The sequence below is a fragment of the Sorex araneus genome, chromosome 1 (assembly GCF_027595985.1).
Source record: "Sorex araneus isolate mSorAra2 chromosome 1, mSorAra2.pri, whole genome shotgun sequence".
NCBI classification, from domain to species: Eukaryota; Metazoa; Chordata; class Mammalia; order Eulipotyphla; family Soricidae; genus Sorex; species Sorex araneus.
Genome location: NC_073302.1, coordinates 386,214,340 through 386,227,604, shown reverse-complemented (window position 1 = coordinate 386,227,604; position 13,265 = coordinate 386,214,340). Strand labels below are relative to the sequence as shown.

Here is a 13,265-nt window from a genome sequence, read left to right as displayed (position 1 = left end):
ATTAGCAAGATAACTTTTCATTTTCCAGTTCACCTTGCAGAACGTTTCTCAAATCCATATATTTTAACCTAATTGCAATCATCTCTAAAATATAATTTTGTATCCTGCTTTTTCACTGAATGTGTGATAAGAATTTTCCATACTGTATAGCCTTTGTAATTATAGTTTTATGGCAATATAACTTAAGTGCAAATGATTTATTCAGCAATTATCCCAGAGTTGAAAATATAAGTTGCTTTCAATTTTCTGTTACAAATAACATCACGAAGACTATCTCTCTGATTATTCTTAATGTCACTATCTTAAAAAAGATGCCCACAAGTGGAAACATTTCTTGATACTTGACATATACTGCCAAATTACTTTAATCTCTATTTGGATGAATCATAAACTTCACAAACTTAATATGTTCCAAACTGAGCTCATCATCACCTCACTCCACCTCCACTTGTTGCTCCTTCTAATTTCTCTTTCCATGATTGACATGGCCTGATGTTCAAGCCAGAAACTTAGGCATCACTGTCTTTGACTCTTGTCTTTCAAATATAGAATATACGGAATATCCATAATACATCACCAGTCTTTGACATTTTTTCCTGAGAATACTCTTTTATATTCCTGTCCACTTCATCCCCTACAACTTGTAACAACTCTAATTATAGTCAACATTTTCCACAGTGAGAGATGCCAGAGTGCTTCAATGATTCTCCTCGAACCCAGTTTTTCTCACTATTCACAGGGTGCCAAATTGTTGAATAAATTGAAAATGAACATCTTTATGCTAGCATGTTAAAACACACAAAAGGTCTATATTATTTGGGGGCCACACACAGCTGTCCTCAGTATTTACTCCCTGCTCTGCACTCAGGGATCACTCTTAGCAGTTCTTGGGGGACTATATGTGGTTTTGAAGATCAAACCCACCTCAGCTGCCTGAAAGACAAATGCCCTAGTTGCTGTACTGTTACTCTGGCCCCAACAAGTCCAACAAATGTTTATTCTTAAAGCTGTTGAGAGAGTAGATCTTAAATGTTGTCACAATAAAAAAATAAATATGAGTCGATGGATATGAAATAAACATTAGGGGGGTCATTTTACAACCTATACCAGTGTTTCCCAAAAGGGGTAACACTGTTCCCCTGGGGATGCTGGAATAATCAAGGGAGCAGTAGTAGGCTAGGGTGCAACTTGGGGTAGTGTTGTTTGCTTAAAGAAGGTACATTTCCAGGGAGGATTTGAATAGGAGCAGAAGATTGAAATAAGTCTGGGAAACTAATCTATATATATATATATATATACAAATCACTATGTTATACATCTTAAATTTACATAACCTTCTGTCAATCATATCTCCAAAAAGTTGAAAAAATAAGAAAATCAAGATTAAATGCTATGTTGAAGACAATGAATTTCCCTTGTAGTTATATTTTTTAAATGTATTCACTTTTTTGTTGTTGTTGCATTATCAGGTCTTATTCCTGGTTGTGTGCTCAGGTATTACTACTGGTGGTGTGTAGGAAACCATATGCAGTGCTGGGGATCAAACCAGAAATGGTTGTCTGTAAAGTTAGCACTTTTCTCACCAGCACTTTCTCTGCAGACGTTTTCAACCTGGCGCTGAGGACTGTGCGTAGGCATGGGCCCCAAGCAGGCAGCAGCACTGGACTCTGATGCAATCTGCAAGGCTGTAACTTCTGGACATTTCAGGTTAGGAGGCCAGGGGACTGAGCAATTAACCCCAGTTAATCTCCCTCATCATATACCATTAGAACCACTAACTAGCCTCTTATCTGGAACTCATGAAGACAGCTTGACCATGCCAACCATACTATATCAATAATCTATTAGCCCCTACTCCAATCAGCCTCCCCCTTCCAAAAAAAAAAAAAAAGCCTAAGAATCCAAACTGCAAAGGTCACAGTGCTAAAGCAACACAGAAACCCACCAGGTTTGTGAGCAAAGAGGCTAGCCCAGATAACCCAACCAGTAATGATGAGCTATATAAACCCTCTCACAAGGAATTTAGAATGGAGCTATTAAAGATGCACAAGGATCTCACAGAAACAATGAAACATACTGCCAGTAAAATGTAAGAGGATATGAGGAAAAATGAAAATCAAACAGAAATGGCAGATCGGAAAAACCTGGTAGGTAAAATGAAAAACTCACCGGAAGGCATCAGCAACAGAGTAACAGCGACTGAGGACAGAATCAGTGAGCTCCATGATGAAGTGCAGAGAATATTTAGACAACAGCAAAGATGGAAAAGAGTCTCAAAATAAACCAACAGATTACAAGAGAACAATTGGATGTATTTAAGAAGAATAACATAAGAATCATTTGGGTACCAAAGGGGCAGGAGGAAAACCCTGATGAAGAAGCAACTGTTAAGGCCATCATTGCTGAAAAGTTCCCAAAGCTGATGAGTATATGCACCTAGATCCAGGAGAACTGAAGAGTACCAGCTAAAAGAAATTCAAATAAAAATACTCCAAGACACATCTAAATCAGAATGATAAAAACCAGAGATAGAGATAGAATACTGAAAGCAGCTAGACAGAAGAAGGAAATTGCTTACAAAGGAGCATCCATAAGATTTACAGCAGACTTACCAGACAAAACCCTCTGGGCTCTAAGACAGTGGTGGGATATACTAGAAAAAAAAAACTCAATTAAATGAATGCCTTACCAAGAATACTTTACCCAGCAAGATTTCATTCATATTTGAAGGAATCATAAACAGCGTCACAGATAAACAACTCAGGAACTTGTTAAGACTCAAAATCATTGTTAACAAGAAGGACTAAATCGGCAAAAAGACAACACCCTCCAAACGCATCCAACTTCTACAGAAAGATGAGACAAATTCCCATAATAATAATCTCTTTCAATGTCAGTGGGCTAAACACACCAATTAAGAGACACAGACATGCAGTATGGATTAGAAAATTGAACCCAACACTATGCTGTCAGCAAGAAATGCATCTGAACAGTCAGAACAAACACAAACTCAAAGGCTGGAAAAAAATTCTACAAGCAAACAAACCCCTCAAAAAAGCGGGGTGGCCATACTAGTATCAGACCACATAGACTTCAAGCTGAAGAAGGTCATAAGAGACAACGAAGGTCGGGGCTGGAGCAATAGCACAGCGGGTAGGGCATTTGCCTTGCACACAGCCGACCCAGGTTCGATTCCCAGCATCCCATATGGTCCCCTGAGCACCGCCAGAAGTAATTCCTGAGTGCAGAGCCAGGAGTAACCCCTGTGCATTGCTGGGTGTGACTCAAAAAGCAAAAAAAAGAAAAAAAAAGAGAGAGAGACAATGAAGGTCATTTCTCAATGATCAAGGATCTGTACATCAGGAAGAACTCACAGTCTAAAATATAAATAAATGCACCTAATGAGGGACCAGAAAAATACTTAAAAACAATTGCTAATAGATTTGGAGAAAGGCATTGATAGCAACATAATAATAGAGACTTCAACACTGCTTTGTCACCTCTCAATAGATCAACCAAACTAAATCTCAGCAAGGAAATTATTTGAGGGAAGAAATGGAAGAGATGGTACTTAATATATATATATATATATATATATATATATATAATACACACATATGACTTTCATCCCCCAAAAGCTAAATACACATTCTTTAGTGCACCTAGGACATTCTCCAAGACAGACCACATGTAGTTCACAAAACATACCTCTATAAAAATAAGAGGTTAGAAATCGTATCAACTATCTTTTCAGGTCATGAGGCACTGAAAATAGAAGTGAATCACACACAAGAAAGGAGAGCCAAATCAAACACCTGGAAAATAAATAGCTCTCTACTAAACGACTAGTAGGTTAGAGAGGAAATCCAAGAGAAAATTTAAAGATTCGTGGAAACAAATGAGAATGAGGACATGAGCTATAGGAACTTGTGGGACACAGAAAAAGCAGTATTAAGAGGCAAGTTTGTATCTCTACAGTATTCATGAGGAAGGAAGAAAGAGTTCACACATATAATTTAAGATTTTGAAAAATGACCAACAAAAAGAGTCCAAACCAGGCAAAGAAAGGAAATAATAAAACTTAGAGCAGAAATCAATGATCTGGAATCCCAATAAATAACCCAAAAGATCCATGAAATCATGAACTGGATCTCTGAGAAAATAAGATCGACAAACCACTAGCAAGACTCACAAAGAAACATAGGAGAGAGAACACTAATAAACCGAAATAGAAATTAAAAGGGAACATCACAATCTAAACTACAGAAATCCATCAGAGATTACTTTGAAAATTACATCACAAAACACGAAAAACTTCGAAAGAATGGATAGATTCCTAAGGCTGACCCAAAACCTTTTGGAACACCTGAACAGACTTATCACCATTGAGAAAACTGAGTCCCCCAAAACAAAAGCCCAGGCCCAGATAGATTCACCAGTAAATTATTTCAAACATTTAAATAGAAACTACTGCCAATCCTTTTTAAGCGTTTTCAGCAAACAATAAGAAATAGAAACACTCCCAAACAATTTCAATGAGGCAAATATGATCCTGACACACAAAACTGACAGACACATCACAAAAAAATAAAATTACACCAATATCCCTGATGAACACAGATGCAAAGATCCTCAACAAAATACCAACAAATACATTAACTCTTTAAAAAAGATTATACAACATGACCAAGTAGGATTCATTCCAGAGAGTCAAGGAATGTTTAACATTGAAAACTCAATCAACATAATACACCATATCAATAAAAAAAGATAAAACCATATGATCACATAAATAGACGCAGAAAAAGCTTTTGACATGATCCAGCACCCATTCACGATAAAAAACTCCCACCAAAATGGGAATTGAAGGAACCTTCTTCAATATAGTCAAAGCCATCTATCCTAAGCCCATAGAAAGCATGTTCTCAATGGGGAAAAATTAAAGGCTTTCCCCCTAAAATCAGGTACAAGACAAGTTTGCCCACTCTCAGCAATCCTATTCAATATAGTACTGGAAATACTTGCTACAGCAGTTAGGCAAAAATACAGATGTCAAGGGCATTCAGATAGGAAAGGAAGAAGTCAAGTTTTCATGATTTACAGATGACATGACACTATACTTACAAATCCCAAAGAATCTACTAAAAAAAGCATCTAGAAACAATGGATTTGCGTAATAAACCGGCAGCTTAGAAAGTCAACACCCAAAAGTCCATGACTTTCCTATATACAAATAATGAAAGAGAAGAGAGATCAGAAATACAATCCTATTCACAATCATGCCTCAGAAAATCGAGTACCTTGGAATAAGCTTAACTAAAAAGGTGAAGGACCTATTCAAAGAAAACTACTTCAAGAAATAAAAGAGGACACAAGGAAATGGAAACATCCCCTGCTCGTGGATTCGGAGGATTAATATTGTCAAAATAGCAATACTTCCCAAAGCATTATACAGATTCAGTGAAGTCCTTTTAAGGATACCCATGACACTTTTCAAATAGATCAAATAGTCATGAAATTCATATGGAATAGCAACCCCCCACGAATAGCTAAAACAATCCTTAGGAAAAAGAAGATGGGAGGCATCACCTTCCACAACTTCAAACTGTACTGCAAGCGGTAATAAATAAAATGATATAGTATTGGAATAAAAACAAACCCATCAATCGATGAACAGAGTCAAATATCCTGACACTGACCCTCAGATATATGAAGTTATTTTATATTTTATATATATTTGATATATATTTCACATATATTTGATATATTTGATAAAGAAGCAAGAAATACGAAGTGGAGCCAAGGAAAGCCTCTTCAACAAGTGATGCTAAAAAAAAACCAAACCATTTTTCTAACGCCAGGCACAAAGGTCAGATCAAAGTAAAATAAAAACCTCAGTATCATATCTGAATCTGTAAGGTACATGGAAGAAAATGAACTTTCCATGAAACTGAAACTAAAGGCATCTTCAAAGGTGAAATACCACTGACCAAGTAAGAGGAAGCAAAGATAAATAAATGGGACTACATTAAATAAAGAAGCTTTTGCACTTCAAAATAAACATGACCAAGGTACAAAAACAGCTCATATACTAGGAAAAAAATATTCACCCAATGCCCATCTGATAAGGGGTTAATATCCAAGATATATAAGGCGCTGGGAGAACTGTACAAGAAAAAAAATCCAACCATCAAAATATGGGGAGAAGAAAGGAAGAGAAACTCCCTCAAAGAAGAAATACAAATGGCCAGACACATAAAAAATTGTCCTACCTTGCTAATCATCAGGGAGATGCAAATCAAAACAACAGTGAGATATCATCTCACACCACAGAAATTGGCACACATCAAAAAGAACAAGAACAACCAGTGCTGGTGTAGATGCGGGAATAAAGGGATTCTCCTTCATTGTTGGTGGGAATGCTGATCAGTTCAGCCTTTTTGGAGAACAATATGGGCATTCCTCAAAAAGCTAGAAACTGAGCTTCCATATGACCCAGAGGGGCTGGAGTGATAGCACAGTGGGTAGGGCATTTGCCTTGCACGTGGCCAACCCGGGTTCGATTCCTCCGCCCCTCTCGAAGAGCCTGGCATGCTACCGAGAGTATCACACCCTCACGGCAGAGCCTGGCCAGTTAATACAACCTAGAAATACCACTTCTGGGAATATGCCCAAAGGGCACAAAAACAGACAGCAGAATGCCATTTGCACTCCTACGTTTATTGCAGCACTATTCACAATAGCCAGAATCTGGAAACACCCTGAGTGTTTAACCAGATGACTAGTTAAAAAAAAAAAAGGTACATCTAAACAACAGAATGCTATAAAAACATGAGACTAATACCCAAGGACAGTAGAAACACTGGCCATGCAGACTGGTCCACAGTTGGAAGCCTCTTCAAGTGCTTGGGGAAAAGGCAGTTGGGATAGAGAAGGGACCACTCTGACAAAGACAGTTGGAAATGATCACTTTGGATAAAAAAGAGACAAACATAATATCTTCTCCATATCTGTTGCAAATCATAATGCCCAAAAGAGAAGAGAAAGGGGGCGAGGAGAGAAAGAGAGCGAGTGAGTGAGCGGAAAATGTCTGCCACAGAGACAGACTGTGGGGTGACAGGAGGGAAATGGGGGACATTGGTTGTGGGAAATGGGACACTGGTGGAGGAATGGGTAGAAAATTATAATACTGAAACCTGATCATGAACAGCCTTGTAACTGTATCTCATGGTAATTCAATTAATCAAAAATTTTTTAAAAAAATTTAAATGTTTCCAATGTGTGTGTGTGTGTGTGTGTGTGTGTGTGTTTTAAGGTGCTACACTCAGCAGTGCTGAGGAGCCCCACCTGGCAATTCTTCGCCTGAAGTAAGTCTGGTGGTTAGATGCTTGAGCCCAACAATGTGGTGCTCAGGGGGTATCCAGTGTTGAGGATTAAACCCAGGAACTAGCACATGCCAGGCATTGTACCACTTGAGCTATCAGCCTGGTCTTACATATTCACTTTTTAAAAATAATTTTGTATGAGATCATGTATCTGTCACTGTCATTGTCATCCTGTTGCTCATAGATTTGCTCCAGTGGGCACCAGTAACGTCTCCATCTTGAGACTTGTTGTTACTGTTTTTGTCATATGGAATACACCAAGGGTAGCTTGCCAGGTTCTGCCCTGCAGGGGAGATACTCTCGGTAGCTTGCCAGGCTCTCTAAGAGGGACGGAGGAATCAAACCCAGGTTGGCCATGTGCAAGGCAAACGCCTTACTGCTGTGCTATTGCTCCAACCAGATCATGTATAGCAATAATAATTCTATGTTTTACAGGTTAAAATTATATTTTTTATAATTTTGAGTTCTTTTAATTTTTTATATACAATAATTTAAAGCTGTTACGAAGTAAAATGAGACTGATTTCTTTTATAAACTTTGCACATTTTCTAACATTTATATGTGTGTAAAACAGATGATATGTGAGCCTATCAAGTATAAGTTCCTCCAGCAATGCTAACAAAACATGGGGCCTCAAAATATGTACACCAGATAGAATCTGTTCACAATAAAGTATCTTGTTTCTTCCAGTTTAAACAGCTTAGTCTCCCTTGAGATGTACTATATTTACCAAGGTCTTCACACATAAGCTGTGGAGAACCAAGAAACAGGTAAAATGCTTAAATCAAAACTACACCTTGTTCAGCAACAGTCAGATAAATAGGTAGCTAAATATTTTATTCTTTAGTGTTACAGTAATGAATGGTTAGGGATGAATGTGCCCACATGTTGCATGTTAGCTGGGAATTCTTGGCTTTTAAAAGAAATGCCCCATGTTACCTGCCTGCATTTTCACTCTACTTTTTTATTCTGTGCATGTCAGAAAGCAAAAAACAAGATTAAAGAAAACACAAAATCAAATAAAGTGTCTGATACAGAATTTTAAGTGAAGAACAGCACTAGACTTCAGTATTAATACTTGCTTACTCCTTTTCCTTGAAGAGGAATGAATTATCTGAAGAGGAAATTGGTACATCTCAGACCCCTCTGAATTTTTTTCTTTTCTTCTTATTTTTTTTTTTCAGTTTGAAAGTGGTGAGAGAAAATTTTCCTGCTTTCAGAAAGAGGAATCAGAACAATACTTTTGAAAGATATGATAGGTGGAGCAAAGACACTTCCACCCCATGTCTTGGTCATGTTCTTCAACACAGGAAGCCAGAAGTTTAAGACGAATTCAGCTGAGCCAGGCTGTCTTCTCCAGTTGGGTTTATCAGAAAAAATCAGACATTTTGACAGCCATCTCTTTGATAACACCTATCTGGTTTCTCTCAAGTGGTTCATTTTCCTCTGGAAGGCAACATGGATGCTACTGGATCCCTTAAAACTTCACTTTCTACTTCCATTCAGCATTTCCTCTTACCAGTCCTTCCTTTATTATGCAACAAGAATTATTTATCTAAAATGAAAATTTTAATGTTAAACTTTTTCTGCAAAGTTCACTAGTGCCCCCGAATATTTCTTCTTATTGTGCAAGATCTTACATGGTCTGGTCTTTTCCTTGCTTGATTATTCTTTATGGATCCTTTTCCTACATTTCTAAGCTAAATAGATTTCCAAATCCACCAGGATCTTTTCATATCTCAGAATTTCTTCCCAAACTATTCCCTCTGCGTGAATCCCCATTTCTCTTTTTCTGATCAGGCTAACTTGTGCTCATATTTTAAATTCTAATCAGGCTTCACCTCCTCTACGAACTCATTCCAAGCATACACCTGGAGTAGAGAAGAAACCTTCTCTATAAATAGCTTACTTGTCGGCACATACTGTTTTATAATTATTTGATTGCTTGCCTAGCCCCTGGTGATTATGAGTATAGATTGTATTTTTAAAATTACTGTGCTCCACAGGCTAATATGTTATTTCCCATAAAAATAATTAATGCTAAACTATGAAAAAATGAGTTATGCATAGAACTTAGGAAAGTAAGTATTAGACAAAAGTTGCACTAATATCATTTACTTTTATGCTTATAAAAGTAGAGATAAAGATTTCTAATTTTTATTACCTTATTACCATACCATCATTTTTGTTATTTTTATTGCCATCATACCATCATACCAAATACCCATGATGAAAAAGGATATTTCCACTAAGAACTATAGGAAGTGCACAATTTAGGAACAAAGGACAAACAAATTTATCCCCAAGGGGCTGGAGCGACAGCACTATGGATAAGGCATTTGCCTTGCATGAGGCCAACTCGATTCCCAGCATCCCATATGGTCCCCCAAGCACCACCAGAAGTAATTCCTGAGTCAGGAGTAACCCCTGAGCATAGCTGTGTGTGAATCAAAAAGAAAAAAAAATCACCAAAAATGAGAGAATTTCAGTTGAATGCTCAAGACTGGCCCAGAACCACAAACTTGCTTAGAAAAAAATTTGATAGCCATTGACTTAACATTCTCTTTCTTATAAGCTGAGGCATTAGTAGGGCAAAAAAGGGCAATGCATTAGGGAGATAGTATCTTATGAGATTTTCTAGGATGGGATGTCTCAACAGGGAGTCATAGGCCCCTCTAGACTTTCAGGATATTTCAAGAGGCCAACCAGTAGAACAAAAAAAAAAACCACAGAAAGAAAGTAAGGTCCAAAATGGGCCATAACTGGAAAAGGGCTGATAAATGCTGATTTCGAGAATAAGCTAGGATTCTCTGTTACTGAGTGAAGCTAGATCCACACACTTTGATAACCAGAAAAAATCATGGTAAGTATAACAATCACTTCTGAAAAGTGAGCATATTCTTTAATCCTCACACCCCATCATTCCCTTCATAGTCACCATTTACACTGCATCACTCATCCTGGGTTGGCCGGTCTGCCATGCCTGGAATGAAATACGAATCTGCTCCTTTTACTGTCCCTGGCTGGACACAACACCAGTCCTTAGGCTCTGGCTCAGTGACCCAAGCAGCACCAGGAATACATCCAGAGATGTCCTCTAGTTATGAGCCTTGCAAGTGAAAGGGAATCTTCAAGAGGCTCAGCTGTCCTTTGGAAGAGCTTAGACACTTGAAAGTAAATCATTTAAACTGTTTTCTGTTAGGTTTAGAAGCAGGGGAGCTTCACAGATATTCAAAGATGAAAAAAAATCAGATCAAATAGGATGAGGAGCTATGATGCCAAAGAGTAGGTTCAGGCTGGGGAAGGGCATAAATTTACTTCAGAAGCCTATTAGTCATTTGTCGCTTATTGTAGTAAGAATATAAAATTTATCAAACATATTTGCATGAATAATACCTGTAAATCAGAGATTAAAATATCTGTAGTTAGTAGAGATGGTTACAATGAAGAATCAGAAAATTATGGAGTTTTCCTTTTAAAACAGTGGTTGAAAGTCACGCTAAGTATCCAGAAAACACATTCATTAGGCAATACAGCTAAAATTATTTTTAATACCATGACATACTATAATAACTAAAGACACAAAATCATTCTATATTAAATCAGGATCTTATTTCATTTGTGCACAGGGATAATAAGAATGAGCACTGGGAACAATTTATAGAAATGCTATTTTAAAAGACTTCTCATATGAATACTTTGTAAAGGTTAGGCTTAACATTAAATTAAAACTCATGGAAAGCATTTCAAGTTGGGAAGGGATCTGAGACAACAGAGTCCAAAGAAATGTCATGGGACTGACCCTCTCAGATATCTGACAGTACTTGTCACATTCTAGCAGGTGTCAGGGGGTCACTCAACTAGTGGCTGAATGCTCTAACAAGTACTTGTAGGACAAAAAACAAAATCTGTTCCTTATTTAGAGTCTCAGGCTGAGGACCAGTCTCAGGCTGAAAGATTCAGAATTTCTAACAAGACAGGAAGCCAGATATCCAGCTATATTTTTCCATTAAGCTCTGTTAGTAACTCTCAGGTTAGACATCATTGGGAAACATTTTAGGTCAGAATTTGCTTTACTGCATTTGTTCAGTTAAATTTTGCTTAGTTCCACCTCTGAAAGTGCTTCTATGGATGCAGCCTGAAATTTCATTAGAGAAGGGGTGAAACCAGAGAAGACACAACTATGGGAAACTGGGTGTTCAAACTGCTTCCCCTAATAGCTTGAGGTCACTGTTTTAACAGTTATGGTAGAACGCATTATTTAAAAGACTCCATGTCTGAAGAATGCTTGCAGGGGAAATACCCCTATTAATCTCTTTCCACAAGTCTACTTTAATTATGCAATGGAAAACTGAACTCTGCTGTAACTGTGAAGTGTAATTCAGAATTATATTTTCATAAAGAAAGTTGACCATCAGATAGAAAAGAGATAAAGCAACAATTTTCCTCAAAGCACTTCTCTATGTGCTTGAATGACTTCAAAATCCATTACTCTAACCACACAAGGTAGAATTTAATTCAGAAATTTGTAAGTTAGTCTTTACAGCTCACTGCTTATCCCTTTTCCTCCTGCTGCCTACTCTCTCACACTTCATCTATGTCCATTTATGATCTTTCCCCCTATTTCTGATGAAGTTCTCCTTTAAAGCCCTTAAATCCTTAAATTAATCCAGACATTCTAGTTAATTCCAGATTGTCATCTTTGGAAAAACTGTTGCCAGGAATATGGATAAAGAAGGAGTTGGAAAGGGATATGTTGCAGAAAATGTGATTTATTCCACATTTCACAGGTTTATAGATTGACGGGGTAGAAGCAGTAGAAAGCAGATTTGCCTCAACCTATAGATTAGAAATTAAAGATTAAGCTTGACTCAACATTGATATTCAAGCCTTTCAATTTCTTCAGGCAGAAGAGATGTTTCTTAACTGTTACAGGGTCTAAGTCGTACTTTGTGAAATTCAAGAATAGATAAATCCCTTTCAAATGCATTGTTTAAAATGCACTATCTCCTTTAATCATTACAAAAAACTGCAAGTAAAAAGGAAGTACAAATCCTGGGCAGATGAGGAAGTTGAGGCACCAAAGACTACAGCATTTTGCCCAGTGTCATGCATGCAACTTGTGAGTGACAAGGCCAGGCGCTAGGAATGGGTTTCAAATCCACCCAGCCATCAGTCAAAGACACATGGTGGAAAGAATGTTAAAGGCAAAGAAATAGTTTCCGAGAATAAAGTTACAGCAGTCTGCATGTCCTTCTGCAGCTGATAACTAGGGCATCAATTTCCTTTGAAATTCAGGACTCTAAATAATCAGCTTCTTATATGGAAGGAACAAAAGACAGTGCTGTAATTTATGATGCTGATCCTGATCTACAATTAGATTTCACAGAACATGGAACATCAGATAGAAAGAACGATTAATTTAACTTCTTTGTCAATATAGAAAATTGCTAGTAATTTTGTATCTTTACAACACCTATTTCTTATTAAAAAGAAAAATGCAGCAGGTCATCTTCTATCTCTAATGGGGTTTGATAAGATCACCGTGTTTAAAAATCTATATTTAAGGCAGTGAGATAATGGTTTGCTTACCCCTCCTTCATGTCATTAATGGGAAGCGGGACCCTGCCGCCCCTGTCCAGGGCTGATGTGATGTTGATCGCATTCAGGCGCTCTGGCTGCCACACATTTTTCACTGCCCCAAGGAAGTCTCCAAGAACCTCGCTGGCCAGCATTTCTTCTACATTCATATTTTTAATGAAGAATTCTGCTTGATATGGTAAAGGGAACTCTAATTTTGGTGAAAACAAAAGATATGTGGTCTTTAACAAAGCAGTGTTTTAAAAAGCAAAACAGAAGAATAATGTGCAATTTGTTGAT

The 13,265-nt window shown here is 37.5% G+C and overlaps 1 protein-coding gene across 6 annotated transcripts in view; it reads right to left on the bottom strand.

Annotated features, from left to right (window-relative positions):
• Positions 1–13,265, bottom strand: part of SGCE (sarcoglycan epsilon) — an 84,347-nt gene that overhangs the window by 27,644 nt on the left and 43,438 nt on the right. For all 6 annotated transcript variants that reach the window (XM_055118631.1, XM_012935595.2, XM_055118639.1 and 3 more), the window contains one exon: positions 12,978–13,176. In XM_055118631.1, the coding sequence (XP_054974606.1) occupies positions 12,978–13,176 (199 nt within the window). The remainder of the gene's footprint in view (positions 1–12,977; positions 13,177–13,265) is intronic.